Genomic DNA, 22,893 nt, shown 5'->3' with positions numbered 1-22,893 from the left:
TTCCCTTTTTCTTTTTAACCCTAGGCGATTGATTAATCCTTCTTGTCCATTTTTCTGTACGTTTTCATTTCTTTTGATCTTTTCCACTTTACCCCCTCTTCCTCCAGCCTCATCTTCCTGGCGGAGGTGGGTGGGTTCGCTAGTGAATCCAGAAAGATCTTCAAGCTGCAAAACTACACCGACAGGTAAGAAACTATTCGTTTTGCAGCGTGAATCTTTCTGGATTCACTATGCTGTGCATAGACTTTGTAGCGGTTTTCCTAATTTTGTGGCGGCTGGGTGGTAGATGAGCGTTGGTCGTTGAAAATGTGCTGAAGCACCTTCTGTCCAACCTGTGCTTCCTTGTTCATCTGAATGTCCACGCAGTAGTGTTTCGTGACCGTGTGCACAGATGCCCAAGTTGCCGCGAGACACATGTCCTGGATGGGCGTGTTCGCCAGGAAGGCAACGGTGGCCCCCTTCTTTCTTGTGGAGTGAGCCTGAGGCCCCTCCGCTAGCTCCTGTCCAGCCTGTTTGTGGCAGAATTGAATAGTGAGGGCAATCCACCTAGCGATGGTGCCCTTAGTCACTGGCCTACCCATGAAGCTAGTAGCAAAGGACACAAACAGCTGCTTCGACTTCCTGAGTTCCTTGGTTCTCTCAATGTAGTGCATCACCGCTCTTCTTGCGTCGAGGGTGTGCAGGGCCTTTTCTGCGTTTGAAGTCGGGTTTTGGAAGAAACTTGGTATCTGAATACTCTGATTCATGTGGAACGCCGACACCACCTTGGGCATGAAGTGTGGGTCCGTCCTCAGGACTACTCTGTCCTTGTGAATCTGAATGTAGGGTTCCTGTAGCGTTAGTGCTTGAAGCTCGCTCACCCTGCGTAGTGAGGTTATGGCCACTAGAAAGGCCGTTTTCATCGTCAACATTTGCATTGTGGCTTTGTGAATGGGTTTAAACGGTGCCTTCATGAGCTCCGTCAGAACCATGTTTAGATTCCATGCCGGCGGCGGCAACCTTTTCGGGGGGGCCATTCTTTTGGCTCCTTCCATGAATCTCTTCACCACCTGCGAGGTGAAGAAACTTCCACCCTTTTCACCTCTGGTGTAGGCAACGAACGCCGCTAGGTGTACCCTTAGGGAGCTCGTGCAGAGGTTACTCTTCAGAAGGTGTGTGAGGTACCTCAGTACTGTTGAGTCTCTTGTCATTCTGTTTTGCAGGCCCTTTTTCCAGCACCACACAGTGAATCTCTTCCATTTTGCGCTGTAGCATTTACGTGTAGTTGGTTTCCTTGCCTCCCGTAGCACTCGCATAGTGCTCGGAGGCAATCTTAGGTGTGCGAACTCTAGGTCTTCAGGAGCCATGCCGCCAGGTTGAGGGTCTCTGGCTCTGGATGCAGGACCTCTCCGTTTTGCATTGAGAGCAGGTCCTTCCTCCTCTCGAACCTGTATGGATTGCCTTGTGCCATTTCTTGAATTTGTGAGAACCATGTCTGCCTTGCCCACTGCGGAGCAACTAGGATCAGAGTCATGTTGCTGGTTCTGCACTTGTCGAGCACTCTGTGCAACAGGGGTATCGGTGGAAAGGCGTAGGCAAATGTCCTCGACCAGCTTATCCATAGGGCATTTCCCTCGGATTGCTGATCTGGTTGCCTGGACGCGAAGCTTTGGCATTTTGCATTTTGGCGTGTTGCAAATAGGTCTATTGTGGGAGTTCCCCATCTCCGGAAAAGCTTCTCCGTTTCCTGGCCATTGAGCTCCCACTCGTGCGATGCCGAGGTCTGCCTGCTTAGCCAGTCTGCCTCCACATTGTCCTTCCCCGGTAGGTGAATTGCCAGTAGATCTATCCTGAGAGGTATGGCCCATCTCCAAATCTCCTGCGCCAGAGAGGAGAGAGGGAACGACTGTGTCCCCCCTTGTTTGTTGATGTAGAACATTGCCGTGGTGTTGTCTGTTTGAACCAACACCCTCTGGTTGTACAGGTGCCTCTGGAATGCCTTCAGGGCTAGCAGGACTGTTTTCAACACGAGGTAATTGATATGGCGAACCGCATCTGCTGGAGCCCACAGACCCCTCACTCTGAGGTTGTCCATGTGCGCTCCCCATCCCTTTTGCGATGCGTCCGTGGTAATGGTCATTGTTGGGATTGGTGGTGTCAGGCTTCTCCCTGCTGTCATGTTGTCTCTGTTCCACCAAGTTATCTCCTCCTGCACTGCGTGCGTAACAACCACTAGATCCTCCCAACTTCCGTTTGCTTGTGACCATTGCTGTTGTAGCCATTCCTGGAATGGTCTCATGTGTAGGCGTACATTCGGCACCAGCTGGATACACGACGCCATCATCCCCATCATCTTGCTCACTGACCTCACTGTCAGAGCTCGCCCCTTCTGGTAGAGCCGCGTCTCCTTCAGTAGGGCATCTGTCCTCCTGTCGCTGGGCACTACCGTACTGTTCAGGGAGTTGATTTTTGCCCCCAGGAAAATCTTCACCTGCTCCGGTTCCAGCGATGACTTCCCCCAGTGAATCGAGAACCCCAGATTTGTGAGAGTCTCTGTTACGCGTTTTGCGTGCCTCTCGCACTTCTCGCGTGAGTTTGCCTTGACCAGCCATTCGTCTAAGTAGGGGTAGACATGGATTCCCTGCCTTCGTAGGTGGGCCGCGACCGCCGACAGGCATTTTGTAAAGACCCTTGGCGCCGATTTTAATCCGAAGGCCAGGGTTGTGAACTGGTAGTGTTCCTGGTCGATGTTGAACCTTAGAAGGCCCTTGTGTCTTCTGTTTATTGGGATGTGCAGGTAGGCATCCTTGAGGTCCACGGTGACCATGAAGTCCCCGTCTCTTATTTGGGGCAGCACCTCCTGCAGCGAAGTCATTTTGAACTTCTGCGTTTTGATGAACTTGTTTAGGTAACGCAGGTCCAGGATGGGTCTGAGGTTTCCGTCTACTTTGGGGACCACGAAGTAGTTTGAGTAGACCCCCTTGTTGCGTTCTCTGAACGGCACTGCCTCTATGGCTCTCTTTTCTAGAAGTTTCCGTGTTTCTTCTCTGAGTAGGGCCAGTTCTTGAGCCGATCTCTGTCTTCCCTTTGGTTTCCTGTTTGGAGGTCTTTTCTCCAAATCTACGCAGTATCCGTACTGCATGATGTTCAGTATCCACTTGTCTGTGGTTATACGCCGCCACTCCTGAAGGAAGAACCTCAGTCTTCCGCCTACTGGTGTTGTATGCTCGTAGGCTCTTGAATCTTCTCTCCCCCCTGATGTTACTTTTTTGCGCCTCACCCATGGGGGCATGTCGAGGGTAGGCGTCCTCTTGCGTGCTGAGTCACTTTGATGAGGGCTGGTCACCCCCTCTCCTCCTTTGGCCACGTCCGTTCCCTCTCCCCCGAAAGGACTGTCCCCGAGGTTGGTACTGCCAGTTTTGCTTTTGTTTACCTTGTTGTCCGTGGCTTTCACCCTGCTGACCCTGCTGGAACGTCTGGTGCGACGCCCCCGGTTGGCTTCCTCCCCTACCGCAGGGTCTCCTCGAGGGATTGCCTCGCCTCATTCCCCTCAGCTGTAGGGCCCCCATGGACCTCGCCGTTTTGTTTTCTTTTTTCAGCTGGGTGAGTTTCTCGTCTACTGTTGCTCCGAACAGTGTCTCTCCATTGAAGGGGGTGCTAAGGATGTTGTTCTGCACCTCCGGTTTGAATCCCGAGATTCTGAGCCATGCATGCCTTCTCTCGGTGACCCCTATGGCCATTAGTCTTGCTGAAGTCTCTGCCCCGTCCAACGCAGTCTTTATGCAGGAGTTGGCGATGTTTTTGCCTTCGTCTACCAGGTGCGAGGCTCTCTGGCGGTATTCTTCGGGGAGGTGTTTTACTATCTCCCCCATCTCGTCCCAGTGCTAGTACTGGTGCCTATTGAGGATGGGGAGCAGGGTCTCGAGGAGAAAATCGGCTTTCGGCTTCTCTTCGTCGAGTTTGACGCCGAAGGCTGTCGCTGCGCTCCTGACCACCATATTGTACACCCTGATGTCGTCGGGTGGCGAAGGCCTCGAAGGGTACGTGTCCACGGGCTCCTCCGGGTTTTCGGTGTCGAGATCCTGCCATTCGATGTCGTGGCTGGTAGATGGCGCCGAGCCGTAGAACGACTGCTGGTCTTCTTCCTCGGCTTCGCCGTCATAATAGGTCTCGTCTTCCTCTTCGAGATCCCTCGTCAGCCCCTCGGTGTCGAATTCGTCCTCGACCTCGACGACTTCCGTCGGTGGAACCGCTGGAATCTTGAATTCCTTCATCTTGGCGTCGAACTCCTTCTTCCTCTGAAGGATGTTCTCCATTTCGGCCTCGAGCCACCTCTTCTTTTTCTCCATCTCGGAGATGCTTTCGGCGTCGACCGCGGGTCGACCGTTCTTTCTGCTTCGATCGTCCTGTTTCCTGGGTTGTCTTCGACGACCCTTGCTTTTCGGCGTCTTTCGGCACCATGGAGTCCTTTTCGAAGGATCCGCTCGGCCTCTTGTCCATGCTTCCCCCTTTGGTCGTCGAAGTTTTCGGCGCCGGGGTTGCCTTCGTGGACTTTCTCTGATCTTCTCGAGTCACCCTCGTGTTTGAGGTATTTTCTGTTTTGCGCTCGACGATTCTCTTACCTCGTCTTCTTTTTTCTTGTCGGTCTCAACGACCATTAAGTTTTCGGCTGCCTCGGCGACGTTGTCCTCATCGTCCGTGGAGAGGCCCAGATCGTAGAGCGACAGGGGCCTTACCCTTGCCATCCATGCTGGCGTTGGCTCTTTTCTGCCGATCTCTCACCCGGAGCGTCTTCGGCGCGAAGGCTGAGCAGGCGTTGCAGTCCTTACTCTGGTGTTCGACCGGTAGGCGGAGGTTGCAGACCGGATGCTGGTCCTTCTGCGCGAACTTGTGGTGGCAGTTTGGGCAGAACTTGAATGGCGTTTTGTCAAGTGCGCTCAGGGCCTCTGAGTGCGCATTCTCCAAGGTCGAAGAAAAAGGCGAAGAACCTCCTTTCTTCGCGCTCCTGATGAAATCTCTTCCTTTCCTGTGATATCTTCGTAGTATTTATCGACGAAACTCGCTTTTCTTTCTTCTTCCTTCGATTGTAATTCTGGAGCTTCCCGATGACGATCCAGACGCAACGGCGGAAAAAAAGAATCTGAAGATGGCGCCCCAAAGGTGGGACTTCCGCAGGAAGCACGACGACGTCACGGGAGGTGCACCAAATGGCGGGTCGTCGCCGCCGCCCACCTGGGCTACAAAAAAAAAAAAAACAAAGAAAAGACTACGAATCCGGACCCAACCACAAGATCGCGGAATAATGCACAGCATAGTGAACCCAGAAAGATTCACGCTGCAAAACCTTAGTTTCCCCCTTGAGACCTGAACTGGGTCAAAGATGCAGCCCTATGCTGAGCCCACAGTGATCTGAGGTTTAATTGCAGGGCTTGGATGTACCACCTGGTGTTGTGGACGAGGAAAATGCACAAGGCCAAGAAGACTCAAAGCCATTCTCATCGACTAAATCTGAGGTTCCACAAACATCTGCCACAGCTCTGAGAGCCAATGCCTCCAGGGCCATGCTAGTGTTCTAATAATCATTGTGCAATGTCCACCCTTCATCATACATCAAATCCTGGGTATTATTGAAAACAAAACAAATGTATAGGGGAACTTGCCATACTAGTTTGTAGAAAAGGCATCCCACAGAGACCCTTCATACTTACAGCTACAGATGAGTAGAAGCTGTTATGGCAGGGTGCAAACAGTTCCAAATGTTGGGCCCCTGCACTGGAAGTTAAAAACAGCCATATGCTGGCCTGCTCTTACTTATGGTTGGATGTTTGTTGCCTGCTCGGTATATCTCAATGGACCTAAAGGGAGACCTGTGGAGTCTAGAAGAGGCATGTAAAAAGACATTTTTTTAATTCACTCCAATACTAAAAAGATAAATTGTCTCACGCGAGTACACACCATATTGGGGTATGATTAGAAAAATCAAGAGATGCCTCTATTTCAAGATTCTTCTCAAATTAACACAGTGGCATTCGTTAAGACTTGGAAAGCAAGCAAAAGCATGACTGGTTTGAAAGGGAAGCTTATGAGGGGAAATACCCATTCAGGGGGATAATGCCTATGGGAGGTCACCTGACTACATAGAATGTGCACTATATCCTACATGCCATGCATTGCTGCCTTAATGTGGCTCAGCAAGAATTCAAGGAATGGTCACCCACCGATGAAAACGTTACAATGATTGTTCAGTGTTCTTACTCATCAGCTGTCATTTTGCATCTTGTGTAGCATGATCTTGTCTGTAGGCGCAGATATAACTGGGTAGGTTCTAATGTCCTCAAAAGGAGAAACGGTTTGAAGAACTTGGTCATTTTAGAGTTCACACCACTCTTCATGCGTAAGCCAATGAGGGTCGTCTGTTGGTAATATGATCTACATAAATCATATGGGTCCTATTGAAACCGGTTATATAGTCATCGTGGCTTGGATGGTATAGTCATAGCGCGGTGGTTCACTCTAGAGCCTAACACTGTTTTTTCTGGTATGGTTCAAGTCACCAGTGTAGCATTGCCAGGATCCTCAAGTGTCCTTCAACATGCCAACTGAGTGTTTCAGTCTTGTTACCTGCGAACTCAGGATTTTTTTTTTATTGGGAAATTAATGCAGGATGTTTATTTTTTTGTGATGTGTATCTCACTAAACTCGAGGTTGTGCAGCCCCAGACAAAATAATTTCTGAGGCAGTTTCATCTTAAGGTTTTCTACCTGGAGCCCGATAACCTAGATGCAGCCTTCATCCTTTGTTTTCCATCTCTTTACAATTGCCTTTTCCATTTCCACATGCTCATGTAGCATTTCAGAGATAGCGGAGAGTTTAGGGATCCTTCCCAAATGGCCTAGGGGACTTCAACCAGCTGAACCTCAAACCAGTACCTGGCGAAAAAGTTACTTACCATCAGTAACGAGGTATCTGTAAGAGACATACATTCGTTTTAGATTCCTTACCTTAGAATTACCCCCAGGCGTCAGACTGGATCCGGAGAATTTTTCTGCAGCAGTACCACTGCGTGTCAGTTGACCCTGCGCCCGTCGTCGCCGGAATGAAGTCACAGTGTCTACTTAGACACCACCCCTGAGTGCTGACATCAGTTTGGACACGACGTACGACGACATGACGGATCCACGCCCTCCGCATGGGACTCCTGGTAGCCGGCCACACTGGGAACTGCCCCGAATCCCACCAACCACGCATGCAACCTGGGCTTCATCCTGGACTCCACGCTCGCTATGACCCGGCAAGTTAATGCCATCTCCTCCTCCTGCTTCAAACCCTCCACATGCTCCGAAAGATCTACAGATGGATCCCCACCGAAACCAGAAGGACGGTCACCCAAGCACTCGTCAGCAGCAGGCTGGATTACGGCAACGCCCTCTATGCAGGAACAATGGCCACACTCCAGAAGAGACTCCAACGCATACAAAATGCCTCCGCACGCCTCATCCTCGGACTCCCTCGCCACAGCCACACCACCACCCACCTGAGAAACCTGCACTGGCTCCCGGTCAACAAGAGGATCACCTTCAAGCTCCTCACCCACGCCCACAAAGCACTCCAAAATGCCAGACCAGCATATCTTAACGAACGACTATCATTCTACACCCTGAACCACCAGCTTCGCTCCACCGACCTCACCCTCGCCACCGTCCTACGCATCCGCCGAAGACCACCGGCGGGGCAGGTAATTCTCCCACCTTGCCGCCAAGACGTGGAACACCCTCCCCTCCCACCTACGGCAGACCCAAGACCTGCTGACCTTCAGGGGACTCAAGACCTGGCTGTTCGACCAGTAGCTCCTCCCCCCACCCCCTTAGCGCCTTGAGACCCTCACGGGCGAGTAGAGCGCTCTACAAATGTCTTGATTGATTTATTGACGCACAAGTTACTTACCTTCAGTAACGATATATCTGTAAGAAACATTAGTAGTGATAGATTCCTTACCTTAGAATTACCCTCAGGCGTCAGACTGGATCCGGAAAGGTTTTGTCAGCAGTTCCGTGTGGCTCCGCGTCCGTCGTTGGCGTCGTGGTCGCCGGGATGACATCCCAGCAGCTACTTAGAAGCCGCCCTTGCGCACAGACGTCAGTCTCTGTACATGACTATCCGCGCCAGGAACGCAGAGCCATGCAAGAAACTGACCACTGGTGCCATGAAACTAGGGCCCTGAAAGGGAGGACCTTAACCCTAGAAATCAGTTTGCAGAACGGGGAGGATGGGTGGGTCGGTAAGGAATCAATCGCTACTAATGTTTCTTACAGATATCGTTACCGAGGGTAAGTAACTTGTGCACCTGAAATAAACACGTAGTGATAGATTCCTTACCTTAGAATAGATACCCCAGCAATACCAACCCCGGTGGTGGGTCTGCAAACCAAGATCACACCAGAAAGTCCTGGAGAACAGAACGGCCAAAGAAGCTCTCTCTCCAGACTTGGCTGTCCAGGCAGTAATGCTTGGTAAACGTGTGCAGCGAGGCCCACTTAGCTGCCTGACAGATGCCATGCAAGGGAACTCCCCGTCCCAAAGCAGTAGTGGCTGCCGTTGCCCTGGTAGAATGGGCGCGCAGCCCCACTGGAGGCTCCTCTTTAGCCAAATGATAACAAGCCTTTTTGCACAGAACGACCCACCGAGAGATGGTCTGCTCGTGCAAGGCCCGACCTTTTTTGGTGCCCACGTAACCAACAAAGAGCTGGTCATCCACCTGGAACTCGTGTGCGGTTCAGGTAGAATGAGAGCGCACGTTTTGGGTCCAGACGGTGGAGCCTCTCTTCCTCTTTTGAGGGATGCGGAAAGAAGGTGGGCAAAGTGATGGTCTGCCCGATATGAAAGGCAGTGACAACCTTTGGCAGAAAAGATGGACGAGTTCTTAGAACCACTTTGTCCGGATGGACAGTGAGAAAAGTAGCTTTAGAAGAAAGAGCCTGGAGCTCACTCACTCTTCTGGCAGAGGTGATGGCCACCAAGAAAGCGGTCTTTAAAGTGAGAAGACGAAGAAGACAGTTGTGAAGTGGCTCAAAGTGAGCACACATCAGATATGTCAGAACCAGGTTCAAGTCCCACTGAGGCAATATGAATGGAACAGGAGGGAAAAGATGAGTAATGCCTTTCAAGACTATTTACAACCGGGGACTTGAAATGGAAAGGTTGATCTGGAAGCCATAAAAAGGCTGAAATGGCCGAAAGATAGCCCTTGAAACTGTAAAGAGCAGAGCCCTGCTGGGCCAAAGAAAGGAGGAATACAGGGGACCTCTGAAAGCGGGGCAGAAAGGGGATCCACAGCCTTCTCTGTGCACCTTGCCACAAATGTGTTCCATCTACAGGCGTATACCATTTTAGTGGAGGGATGCCTGGCTGCCAAGATGACAATACAGACTACGGGAGGAAGGTCGAAAGCTTTCACTGTTGCCGGTCAATCTCCATGCAAGGAGGTGGAGGCTGGACAGGTTTGGGTGGAGGACCGTCCCCTGCTGCTGCGACAGAAGATCCTCGTGAAGAGGCAGTCTGATCGGAGAATCTATGGCCATGCTCAAGAGCTCGGGGGACCAGACTCTTCGTGCCCAGTCCGGAGCCACAAGAATGACTTGGGCCCTGTCGCGCTTGATCTTCTTCAGCACTCTGGGAAGAAGTGGTACAGGCAGAAAGGCATACAGGAGGCTGCAATTCCACTCGCAATGAAAAGCGTTGCAGAGCGAGTGCCGCCTTGGAAACTCCAACGCAAAGAACTGCGGACATAGAGCGTTCTCTTTGGTTGCGAACATATCTAACCAAGGCTCTCCCCACTGCCGAAAGAGACCTTGCACCACTTCCGAGTAAAGACGCCATTTGTGATCAATCATGCACCGGAGGCTGAGTTCGTCCGCCCTGGGGTTCAGGGAACCTGCCAGGTGTTAAACCACCAGGGATATGCCCTGATGTTCCAGCCATGTCCAAAGACGAAGAGCCTCTTGACATAGGGTCCACGACCCCACCACGCCCCGTTTGTTGCAGTACCACATGGCAGTGGTGTTGTCTGTGAAAACCTGCACTACTCTCCCTTTGACAGAAGGAAGGAATGCCTTCAGTGCAAGATGGTTCACCTGGAGCTCCAAAAGGTTGATGTGGAGACTGGACTTTGCCAGAGACCCCTGATCTCCGCCTCTCCCAGGTGTCTGCCCCATCCCAGGAGTGACGCTTTTGTCACTACTGTGAATTCTAGTTGGGGAAGGGAGAGGGATCTGCCGCTGACCCAATCATGGTTTGTGAGCCACCACTGTAATTGACGTGGAGATCCATCAGCAGGATGCAGGAGGCCATGAAGCCCAGTATGTGAACTGCTGGTGAACTGGCACCAGTATACTGGGTGCACAGCTGAAAAATTGCAGAGAACAAATGTATCACAATCACAATCTCAATATGAATAGAAACAACGTAAGCTTAAACTCTTTAGAGTCACAATCTAATAGACAGTCAACCAAAAGTTTTTGGAAGAAACTACTTTTATAAATCAATCAAAAAGCAATTACATCAATGTTGCAATAACATAAAAAACAAGAATACATTCAAGTATGAAAACTGCATAATGGCAGTAAAGTTGAACGTCAATTCATGAGGAAGTGCCCAATGCATTTCGGGATGAAAAGCATCCCTTCTTCAGGGGAGGCTGCGGAAGAAAGAAATTTTATTGAAACAAATATCGCTGAGAAAAATCTTTGACACAATAAATGACACCGGTACAAGATGCATCGTGGGTAGGACCACAAAATTCAAACTACTGGTCTGAGTCAAACCAAGACAATTCAACTGTAAGAGTACATTGTAATGAAAGAGAATGGAAGCCCACATTAGGCGTGTGTGTGGAAAGCAAGCAAACACACATTATTGAAAAGTGCATGATAGGTGAAAATAGTGCCCAAAGTGACAGCAATAGCTGAAAAAAGTGTTCAAATAAACGTGAGAAATAAATGCTGCGCGTTAATAGTAAACCAACATGCATGAAATCCGTGAAACACAGAATAAACGCTCCCAGAAAGCTAAAACAGACTCTTACTGGATATGAAAAGACGAAGAAAACTAATCCTTATAACAAAAAGTTTGCAGTATCAATCAGATGAATGGGAAGCTTCAAGATAAGGACGCTAAAACACAAAAAAAGCGTACAATTAAAGCCCAGAAAACAGGGAAAACTGGAGGGTTGCAAAAGGAAAGGAGTAATAAGGAAAACTTACTGAAAAGAATCCAAAGATAGCTGGTCAAAATGGTTATTGAGCACTGAAAACCAGCGTGGCACAATTGCCACTACTCTGAAAGCAAATAGCAAAGATGTGAGGAAAGATTGAAAAAATAAAAAATGTGTTAACCAAAGACTGCATGCTTAGAGAACACGAAAAAAGTACCTGGACCGGAGTCAACCGCGTCCTATAAATGTTGAAGAAGCTGAAGCAAAGAAAAGAAACAGAGACTGATGCCAGCGAATTCAAGATGCAACACGAGCGAAAATATTAGAAGAAACAGATAGAATCTTACCAGCAGGGCGTTGCCATCGACAGGATAAGTGAAACTAGTGCGAACCAGACCGGAGACAAGAGCAACCCACGTGTGTGTGTCCAGTGAATAAGAACGACCGCTACCTTGTCACGTGATTCCGGAGGAAAAATTTGTGAAAATCAAAAGAGGACTGCGTAACCAGGAAGTATAGACCCAGAGAAGTGCTCACGTCGTGATTTGAAAGAAACTGATAAAACAAAAGAAACAGAAGGAATGGTGTAAAATAGTGGCAATTCGACCCAAGGAGTACCAATTATGATATGCTTGCGTGAGAGAAAGAAAGCGTCGCGAATGCCTTCGCGGTCGTTCTTATTCACTGGACACACACACTTGGGTTGATCTTGTCTCCGGTCTGGTTCGCAGTAGTTTCACTTATCCTGTCGATGGCAACGCCCTGCTGGTAAGATTCTATCTGTTTCTTCTAATATTTTCGCTCGTGTTGCATCTTGAATTCGCTGGCATCAGTCTCGGTTTCTTTTCTTTGCTTCAGCTTCTTCAACATTTATAGGACGCGGTTGACTCCGGTCCAGGTACTTTTTTCATGTTCTCTAAGCATGTAGTCTTTGGCTAACACATTTTTTTTTTCTTCAATCTTTCCTCACATCTTTGCTATTTGCTTTCAGAGTAGTGGCAATTGTGCCACGCTGGTTTTCAGTGCTCAATAACCATTTTGACCAGCTATCTTTGGATTCTTTTCAGTAAGTTTTCCTTATTACTCCTTTCCTTTTGCAACCCTCCAGTTTTCCCTGTTTTCTGGGCTTTAATTGTACGCTTTTTTTGTGTTTTAGCGTCCTGATCTTGAAGCTTCCCATTCATCTGATTGATACTGCGAACTTTTTGTTCTAAGGATTAGTTTTCTTCATCTTTTCATATCAAGTAAGAGTCTGTTTTAGCTTTCTGGGAGCGTTTATTCTGTGTTTCACGGATTTCATGCATGTTGGTTTACTATTAACGCGCAGCATTTATTTCTCACGTTTATTTGAACACTTTTTTCAGCTATTGCTGTCACTTTGGGCACTATTTTCACCTATCATGCACTTTTCAATAATGTGTGTTTGCTTGCTTTCCACACACACGCCTAATGTGGGCTTCCATTCTCTTTCATTACAATGTACTCTTACAGTTGAATTGTCTTGGTTTGACTCAGACCAGTAGTTTGAATTTTGTGGTCCTACCCACGATGCATCTTGTACCGGTGTCATTTATTGTGTCAAAGATTTTTCTCAGCGATATTTGTTTCAATAAAATTTCTTTCTTCCGTAGCCGCCCCTGAAGAAGGGATGCTTTTCATCCCGAAATGCATTGGGCACTTCCTCATGAATTGACGTTCAACTTTACTGCCATTATGCAGTTTTCATACTTGAATGTATTCTTGTTTTTTATGTTATTGCAACATTGATGTAATTGCTTTTTGATTGATTTATAAATGTAGTTTCTTCCAAAAACTTTTGGTTGACTGTCTATTAGATTGTGGCTCTAAAGAGTTTAAGCTTACGTTGTTTCTATTCATATTGAGATTGTGATTGTGATACATTTGTTCCCTGCAATTTTTCAGCTGTGCACCCAGTATACTGGTGCCAGTTCACCAGCAGTTCACATGTTATTTTGCGAGGTGGGCTTCCTCGTTTCTGAGTTGCACGCTTCATGTTTCTAATTGTATTAATTGTTATTCGCTATTACAAAGCTGGTGTGCGCTAACTTACATACATTAGTTCATGAAGCCCAGTAGCCTCAGGGTCATTCTCACTGAAATCCGGGGTAGAGGTTGAAACAGCAGTATCACAGCCTGAATATCTCAGACTCACTGCTCGGGAGGATATGCCTGAAACTGCGCTGTATCTAGAGCTGCTCCGATGAAAAGGAGCTTCTGAGAGGGAATCAGGTGTGACTTCGGCACGTTGATAGTAAACCCCACCGAGGGCAGGAGATTTGCAGTAGTCTAGAGGTGGGAGACGACAGCCTGGGGCAAGCTCGCCAGCCAGTCATCAAGATAGGGGAAGACTGGAACCCCTAATCAGCGCAGGTGAGCTGCGACCACTGCCATCACTTTCGTGAACACCGGAGGGGCGAAGGTAAGGCCAAAAGGGAGCAGAGTAAACAGAAAATGCTCATGGCCTACAGTGAATCGTTGGTAACGCCTGTGGCCGGCAAGACGGGGATGTGGAAATTGGCGTACTGCAAGTCCAACGCTACCATCCAGTCTCGGGGATCGAGGGCAGACTGGACCTGAGCAAACGGGAGCATTTCAAACTTCTCCTTCCGGAGGAAGCAGTTGAGGGTCTGAGATCTAAGATAGGACGCAGTCCTTTGTCCTTCTTGGGTACCAGAAAGTAGTGGAAGTAACAATCACGACCTACTTCTGGCATAGGGACCCTTTTGATAGATTCCTTGGCCAAGGGAGCTGCAATTTCCTGGCGGAGAAGGGCCAAATGATCCTCCGACATGCAATGGAGTGCTGGTGGTATGGAGGGAGGGGTAGTCTTGAAGGGGAAGGAGTAGCCCCTTCGGACTATCTGCAAAACCTACCCGTCCGATATGATGTTTTCCAGTGTGGGAGGTGATGGCGAATCCTGCCGCCCACGGGCCTCTGGTGGCCCTGAAAGGTCAGACTAGGAGGCTTTGGAGGCTGCTGCAGTGGTGGTATGGGTGGACTAGCCCGGACACGCATCGCTGGGTTCCACGTCCGCAGCAATGCAGAGGCTGGGTTGCTTGCGCAGCTCTGTGCGCAGCCCTGTGGCCAGATTGGGTGGAACGTGGTGGGGCACCTCTTCCGTAGCTGCGAAAGGCGGACTACATGGGACAAGAGGTTGCCGCGAGACCCAAAGATCTGGCCATAGCCTTAGAAACCTTGAAGCGCACGAGCACTGAGTCCACCTTGTCACCCAACAGGCAACGGCCATCAAAGGGAACGTCCAGAAGGGTGGACTGGACATCCCCAGAGAAACCAGACGTCCTCAACCAGGCGTAGCGCCACAAGCCTACTGACATGGAAACCGTTCTGCACAGAGAGTTGGCGGTATCCAGCCCACACCGAATGGTGAACTTAGCTGCGTCTCGACCCTAGGCAATTGCGTGGGTGAAAACAGCCCAGGCACTGTGCCAGCACTTGCGCAACCGTATCCCACACTGTATGGGTATAACAGAGGCATGCAGTGTACACCGACCGCAGCGCTAAGCTGGCGGAAGAAAACATCTTCCCAAGGTGGCCCAGCTTCTTGGATTCAAAGGGGCACGCAGGCAGAGTCGGGCTACCCAAAGATGCTATGAAGCGCTTCGTATAAAGCTCAAAACTGGGCAGGGGACGCTCCGGGAAAGCGAGGGAAGCGCGGAGCCGTTCCAGAAGCGGGCTCCCAAGATGGAGCTGGAGAGCTACGACGCTCCGGGTTCCGCGTTACGTCGGCCGACGGACAGGGAGAAGGCGAAGAGCGACAATGCTTCTTTGCCTTTTTCTTGCGCTTCCACTTACCCGAGGAGTGCGAAGACTTCGTGACCACTCCAGAGACCTTCCTCTCGAGGTGCAGATCTGTGACAGACATCAATTTGTGATAGGAGTCACAAGGCTTGAAGCCCATCAGACGATGGGACATCCCTAGTGCTACCAGGAGTCGAAGAGTCAAAAAAGACGTAAACATAAGGTAGTCAAAAAAGGACTACGGGGCAAGGTCTCTCTGGATCTCTGCTGGCTGGTGTGGAAAAAGAAAGAACTGACGTCAGCACGCAAGGGCAGCGTTTAAGTAGACACCCCAACGTCATCCCAGCGACGACTGACGCGGAGTCGACCGACGCCACCTACCGACGCGCAAGGGTACTGCTACAGAAATATTCTCCGTACCCAGTCTGACGCCTGGGGTAATTCTAAGGTAAGGAACCTATAACTAATGGTCTCTTTCAGATACTACTGCACAGAATTCCCAGCATTTCCCTCTCTCTGTTTTTAATGTCTTTGGTATGAGAAGAGAAAAAGCATGACTTGCCATGATATAGTGGACAATAAAGACTAAATGCTCTGTCTATCCACAACTGAGGACACTTGGGCAAAACAGGAATCGCGTTTTGTCCACTCAAGACAAAGAAACGACAAATTAAATACATTTATTCCATATTACCTGCATGGTTAATTCCGGAGGTCTAACTGCCTCCAAAATCATACAGTCCCTGAATTATATCTTTTTTTCATCTAATGTTTATTCCCCCAGTGCTGCTTGTGCTTCTAAAAATAACACTGGAGAAAACAGAAACCTGTACGGCTTCCATGATGTGGTATATAGTAGGTGTCGAGGCAACATCATGGGCAGTCTTTTGAGAAATTAATAAACTCAACATTAAAGTTGAAAAACTGTATCATGAGTCCAACAATCAGAATTATGCATTGCTTCAAAATGTAGACAAGATTTACATTGCAATAAAACTGAATAGCCAATGAGAGTTTCATAACCGAAAACAAATTGAAACAACATTTTCACCTGTCATGCTCCTTGTCCACTAAATGATACCTTGCACGAAAGGCAACCAAATGTGCATAGTATGCTGGTGCTGGGATTGAAACGGAACGAGTACAGCGTACATATGTATGACATAGCTGGTAGGTGAGTATCTGCAACTCATCTGAAGAAAATCGATTGTCATCCCAGAGAACATGGTAGTGAGAAGGTCTGCTTGTACCCTATATTAAAAAAACAAAAACACATGCTCAGGAAAATAACAAAACGTGACTGCCACAGTTTAAGTAGACAACAGAAAAACAAGCAAAACCAAGTGTTCAATTTAATAGAATAATTTATATTTGCCAACCGAAATCTATGGTAGAATCAAAACAAGTCAGAAAGTAACTAAAGGAAAAAGTTACTTACCTCTGGTAACTCTTTTTCTGGTGAATACTCTACCTGCAGATTCCTCACTTTCTGAATATCCCTGGTGCCAGTCTGGATCCAGAAACACTTCAAATGCTTTTGCATGCCGATAGGGGGTGCAGGCTCTATTTTTACATCATATGGCATCCCTGTGACGTCACCGTGCTGACATCAGTTACATTCATTTTTTATGTGCCTTCAAGTCAGAAGGATGAGACTAACATTAAGCGGTCTAGCGCTTCGGGACGTTCATCTGCTGCACATCAGGGCTGATTGGTGGAGGGAGGAGCCAACCTGATATCCGCCTAGCTGGAGCATGCACGCAGCGCGCGCACACGCCGAAGGCAAGCCAGTCTGCACACGTCCGGCCCAGGGCCAGAACCCCTGGTCCTTAAATCCTGTACCTTGCAGAAGAACTCCTGGCCTTAGTCCCTGGTTCTGCCCCCCTAAACAACAATGTAGCAGACATCCTCAGATCGGAAGGCTTACTAAGGATCTCAACTGCAGCAGGAAATGCAGGTACTCCACCTCACCTCCCTAGACAGGCTAGGTTTGCTCGCCCACAGGAACTACGGGTAGCAGTCCTGAATACCCGCTCCCTGCAGAAGCACAACCTGGAGGTCTTCTCGCTCCTCCAGGATAACTTCCTAGACATCCTGAGGGTTATGGAAACCTTGCTTGAGGATTCCTCAACCCCGGTCATAGTAGCATCCCTGCCCCCGGACTATGCGGCCTTATGGCATAACAGATCATGAAATGAGAGGTGTGTGGGGGGGTAGCAATTTTATACAACCGACAACTGGGGATAGAGACGATAGCTGCTGAAATCATCAAAGGTGCAGATATCCTGGGAGCCAAGATTTTTTTCAAGGCATCTTGTCCAGCCCTATTGGTGGTCTACCGCCTCCCTCGTACATCCCCCAAATTCATTGAGCGCTTCACCCAATTAGTGAGTGACCTTTGTTCCCGGTATCAGTGCTTCATGGTGATAGGGGACTTTAACCTACACTGAGACCAGGTACCCAGGGACATTTATGCCAAATAACTGGAAGAATAATGGTTATAGAGTAGGGGGTGCACTCCTAGAGTTTATCAAATTATCCTTGTTTTAACGTGGTGCTGCAGCAAGTAGAGTTGTCAGCTGATGCTGTAGGAAACCAAGTTAATAACAAGTATGGGAGCTTGTATTTGCTGCGCACAATTCACATGGTGTATACACACCGCTATGTAAACATAATTTCACAAATTTTTGTTTTATTTACTCTTAGAAATTCAATTTCAATAAAAAAAATGCATATACTTCTATGCGTTTACACGTAACGTTGTTCAAACAAATTTTTCACATTGTACATCTGTTTCTCATAAATGTAAGTTTCAGCAAAACTTTTACATATACAAAAATATACATTAATGAGTGCTCATGCCCAATGCATTTCGGAACCTAGTAGTTCCTTTCTCAGGGGCAATTCTGAAATAAAAATGGAATAATATACTGTAAATGTCTGTCCATATGGAGGCTCAAAACACATAAATTATGATAATTTTAAATGATTAAGTCTTCATAATTAATTTGGTTAATGCAATGAGTATTAAGATGATGTTGCCCAAATGTGATTGTTTAGAATGTCTATGTGTAGGAGAAATTCGTACCTTCTGTTGGCAGTCCTAACTGTCAAAGCCCAGCTTTCCTAATAAAACAAACTGAAAAAAGCCAAATATCACTATTGATGCGACAACCGCCTGCTTGTGCTCATACTTGAATAAACAAACCGATGATATGTTAAAATGCACTGTGGTTGCTTTCTTTTACCTCTCAAGGGTTTATCATACGTGCGGTCTGAAACATAAATCACCAAAAACGAGACGTCAATCTATACCAGAAGTTAGGCGTTTGACTCTACCAATCATACAAATGGGCCATCCGCCCACAAACGTATTTGGAAAGCGTCCTTATCTCTAAAGCACCCATTCTAACGTATATCTATTCAAAAAGGAATAGACAATAACATTAAACTGCTTCAACGAGAGGTGTATTGGATCAAAACCTTGGACACCATGATCCCGAAAAGGAATGAATGACAGATTAGACATGTCATGTTTCATATAAGACTCAAATATAGACGGTCCACGTATAATCAATCAGCTGAATAATCTAAAAATAGGGGGGGCACGCACACATAGTTAATAGTACATAAAGGGCACTTAATGACCACTCGCCACATCACCCTAGAGCTGTTCTTTAGGGATTGTTCTTAATGGAATTGTACACCACCAATGATTTTGTTTACGTTTGCAGTGTAATTACCTTTTGTAGCAACCATTTTTCACATTATCATTTTCACTTACAAAAATAAATATCCCAGGAAACAATATACACAAAGAAGGAATATGCTACTTACCAGTATGCATCTGTTCTTGGCATGTAGAGCTGCAGATCTATACACTTTGCATAGATCGCCATCTGGTGTTGGGCCTGGATGTTTGCAGTTTGTTTTTCCTCTTGGAAAGTCTTTGGAAGTCACGAGGTCGGTGACTCCTCCTTTGGTTCGTATTGCGCATGGGCTTCGGCTCCATCCTCAGATTGTTTTTCGCCAGCAGGGAAAGATGGAGCGTAGTAATAATAGTAAAGAAACCCATGTGTGTTGTATCTAAATAAGATAGACTGGAATGGATACCGGTAGCCGGGGAGGCGGGTGGGCGTGTATAGACCTGCAGCTCTCCATTTAAGAACAGATGCATACTGGTAAGTAGCATATTCCGTTCGAGGCATATGAGCTGCAGATTATACACTTTGCATAGACTATATAGCAGTACCCAACCCTAGCGGCGACCACCGGCATCCGTTGCAGTGGTTTGGAACAGTGTTTTTAGTACAGCCTGGCCCACACTAGCTTGCTGCTTGGTTTGCACATCTACACAGTAATGTTTTGTGAAAGTGTGCGGTGTTGACCATGTCGCTGCTTTGCAGATGTCATCTAATGGTATGTTCCCTAGAAAAGCCATAGAAGCCCCTATCTTCCTTGTAGAGTGGGCTTTAGGGGGAACAGATAGCGTTCGTTTTGCTTTGTGATAGCAAATCTGTATGCATTATACAATCCACCTAGCTATTCCTGATTTAGAGATAGAGTTGCCTTTATTTGGTGGAGAGAAAGAGACAAATAGCTGTTTGGTTTTTCTGAAAGGTTGTGTTCTTTGGATATAGTAAAGTAAGGCCCTTTTAACATCCAGTGTGTGTAGAGCCCTTTCCGCAACAGTTTGAGGTTGTGAGAAAAAAACTGGTAATTCTACCGATTGGTTCAGATGAAAGGGAGAAATGACTTTGGGTAGGAATTTTGGGTTGATGCGGAGTACAACCTTGTTCTGATGCATTTGGAGAAAAGGTTCCTGTATAGTGAGTGCTTGTATTTTACTAACCCTTCTAAGGGAAGTGATGGCCACTAGAAAAGCTGTTTTCCATGTGAGAAATTGCAGCTCACATTTATGCAATGGTTCGAAAGGCGGTCCCATTAGCCTTGTGAGAACTATATTTAAGTTCCAGATAGGTGAGGGTGGTACTCTGGGTGGAATTACTCTTTTGAGGCCTTCCATAAAGGCTTTGATGGCAGGTACCCTGAAAAGTGATAGGTGCTGCCTGTTCTGTAAGTAAGCAGCAATTGCTGCGAGGTGTAACCGAATGGATGTATATGCTAGGTTACACCTTTGTAAATGGAGCAAGTAACATATGATGTGCTGTATGGATACATTTAGAGGGTTGATTGTGTTGTTATGGCAGTAAACAACAAATCTTTTCCACTTTGCAGCATAGCATGCCCTAGTAGTAGGGCGTCTAGCTTCTCTGATGATATTCATGCAATCAGGGGGAAGGTTAAGGTATCCGAATTCTAGGACCTCAGGAGCCAGATCTCTCCATGGTTCTGGGTTAGGAGGTATGGTGAGAGGTGTAACTTTTGGTGTGGTACTACCGAGAGTTCCAGCAGTGTGGTGTACCACGGTTGTCTGGCCCATGTTGGAGCTACCAGGATGAGCGTGAGAGAATGCTGTTGTAGCTTTCGCACCACTAATGGAATTAGTGGGAGAGGTGGAAAAGCGTACGCAAATTTGCCTGACCATTTCATCCATATCGCATTGCCTTTGGACAATGGGTGTGGATATCTGGCAGCGAAGCTTGGGCATTTTTTGTTTTCGTGGGTGGTGAAGAGGTCTATCTGAGGATGCCCCCACTTCTGAAAGAACGGGTGAAGAACATCTGGGTGAATTTCCCATTCGTGGATCTGCTGCGTTTGTCTGCTGAGCAGATCTGCCATGGTGTTTTGGACTCCTGGGACGTGTTGGTCCAGGAGAAAGATTTACTGCGGAATCGCCCATCTCCATATGCTCTGTGCTAGTTGAGAGAGCTGTGGAGAGTGTGTGCCCCCCTGTTTTTGAATGTAGTACATGGCAGTCATGTTGTCTGTGCGAATGAGGACTGCCTTGCCTGAAATCTGCGCCTGGAAGGATTTTAGGGCTAGAAGGATTGCCAGTAACTCCAAATGGTTGATGTGGAGTAACTTCTGTTGCGGCGTCCATGTGCCCTGCACTGTGAGTGCATCTCACAGTGCAGGGCACATGGACAGATGAGCTCCCCAGCCGGAGAGCGATGCGTCTGTTAGGATTATTTGTGGAACTGGGTCCAGGAACGGTCGACCTTTGGAAAGGTTTGTGGTGTTCCACCACTGCAGAGAGCGATGGGTGCGACCATACACCAACACCAGATCTGTCAGTTGCCCCTGGGCCTGGTTCCACTGGCGCGCTAAGCACTCTTGGAGTGGACGCATCTGGAGTCTTGCATGAGGGACTATGAAAATGCAAGAGGCCATCATCCCTATCAGTTGCATAAACACTCTTGCTGGAAGAGAGTGTTGAAGTATGAATCTTTGACGCAGAGCCTGTATGTTTGCAATCCTGGCAGGATTGGGATAGGCTATGGCTTTTGAGGTGTCTATGGTGGCACCGAGGTATTGCTTTGTGTGTGATGGTATCAAGTGGGACTTTTGGTGGTTCACCGTGAAACCTAGCTGGTGAAGCAGTTGGATTGTAGCGGCGGTGTTGTGCACACATTGGTTGTAGGACGTGGCTTTTCTTAGCCAGTCGTCCAAATATGGAAAGACGTGAATGTGCTGTCTTCTGAGGTGTGCCGCCACTACTGCTAGGCACTTGGTGAATGCCCTTTATGCTGTTGTGACCCCGAACGGGAGCACCTTGAACTGGTAGTGTTGTCCGTCCACCACAAATCTGAGGTACTTTCTGTGAGCATGATGTACTGGAATGTGAAAGTATGCGTCTTTCAAGTCCAGTGTGGTGAGAAAGTCGTTCTGGGAGAGGAGTGGAAGAACCTGTTGAAGGGTTACCATATGAAAATGGTCTGAATGTACGCAAGTGTTTAGAGGCCTGAGATCTAGAATGGGTCGTAGAGTCTCGTCTCTTTTTGGAATCAGAAAGTACAGGGAGTAGACCCCTAAATTTTGCTGATTGATGGGGACTTGCTCTATGGCTTGTTTTTGCAGGAGGGAGATTACTTCCTGTTTTAGTAACGTGGCATGTTCTTGTGACATTGGGCGTTGCCTGGGTGGAATGTTTGGGGGGTAGATGTTAATTCTAGGCAGTACCCTGAATGAATAATTTGGGTCACCCATCTGTCTGAGGTGATGGTCTCCCAGACACGAAGGAAATTTGGTATTCTGCCCCCGACCGGATTGGGATGGTCTGGAGGGAGCGGGGGAAAGTCATTGGGTAGGCGGTGTGGCAGAGCGGGCTGTATTTGTTTTGCCTCTGCCTTTATTGTTATTGCCCCTATATCCGCCTCTTTGATAACCCCTTGTGAAGGTGGACTGAGGAGGGGATTTGTAGGACGTGGATGCGCTGAGGAGTAGCCTCTACCCGTGCCTTGAAAGGAAGAACGGCGAAAGGAGCGCCTAGGAGTGTGTGACTGTAGGGCTCCCATGGATTTCGCCGTATCGGTGTCTTTCTTCATTTTCGAGGGCTTCATCAACTTTTTGACCAAATAAATGTTGTTGATCAAATGGGTGGTTCAATATGGAGGCTTGCACCTCAGGTTTAAAACCTGAAACTCTTAGCCAGGCGTGGCGACGGAGGAGGACACTGGTGTTTATGGCCCTGGAGGCTGTGTCTGCCGCATCTAGGGCAATCAATCAATCAATGCATTTATATAGCGCGCTACTCACCCGGAGGGTCTCAAGGCGCTTGGGGGGGGGGGGGGGGGGGAGGGGGTCCACTACTGCTCGAACAGCCAGGTCTTGAGCTGCTTCCTGAAGGCGAGGTGGTCTTGAGTCAGGCGGAGGTGGGGAGGGAGGGAGTTCCACGTCTTGGCAGCCAGGTAGGAGAAGGACCTTCCTCCCGTGGTGGCTCTTCGGATGCGGGGGACGGCGGCGAGGGCGTGGTTGGTCGATCGAAGCTGGCGTGTGGGAGTGTAGAAGTTGAGGCGGTTGTT

The 22,893-nt window shown here is 48.2% G+C and overlaps 1 protein-coding gene across 4 annotated transcripts in view; it reads right to left on the bottom strand.

The window, feature by feature from the left end:
- The window catches only part of AGO2 (argonaute RISC catalytic component 2), a 524,350-nt gene that overhangs the window by 5,981 nt on the left and 495,476 nt on the right, over positions 1–22,893 (bottom strand). For all 4 annotated transcript variants that reach the window (XM_085604853.1, XM_085604855.1, XM_085604857.1 and 1 more), the window contains exon 18: positions 16,020–16,219. In XM_085604853.1, the coding sequence (XP_085460979.1) occupies positions 16,020–16,219 (200 nt within the window). The remainder of the gene's footprint in view (positions 1–16,019; positions 16,220–22,893) is intronic.

The sequence above is a fragment of the Triturus cristatus genome, chromosome 5_1 (assembly GCF_964204655.1).
Source record: "Triturus cristatus chromosome 5_1, aTriCri1.1, whole genome shotgun sequence".
In the NCBI taxonomy this organism is placed as follows: Eukaryota; Metazoa; Chordata; class Amphibia; order Caudata; family Salamandridae; genus Triturus; species Triturus cristatus.
This window is presented reverse-complemented; position numbering and strand designations above follow the sequence as displayed.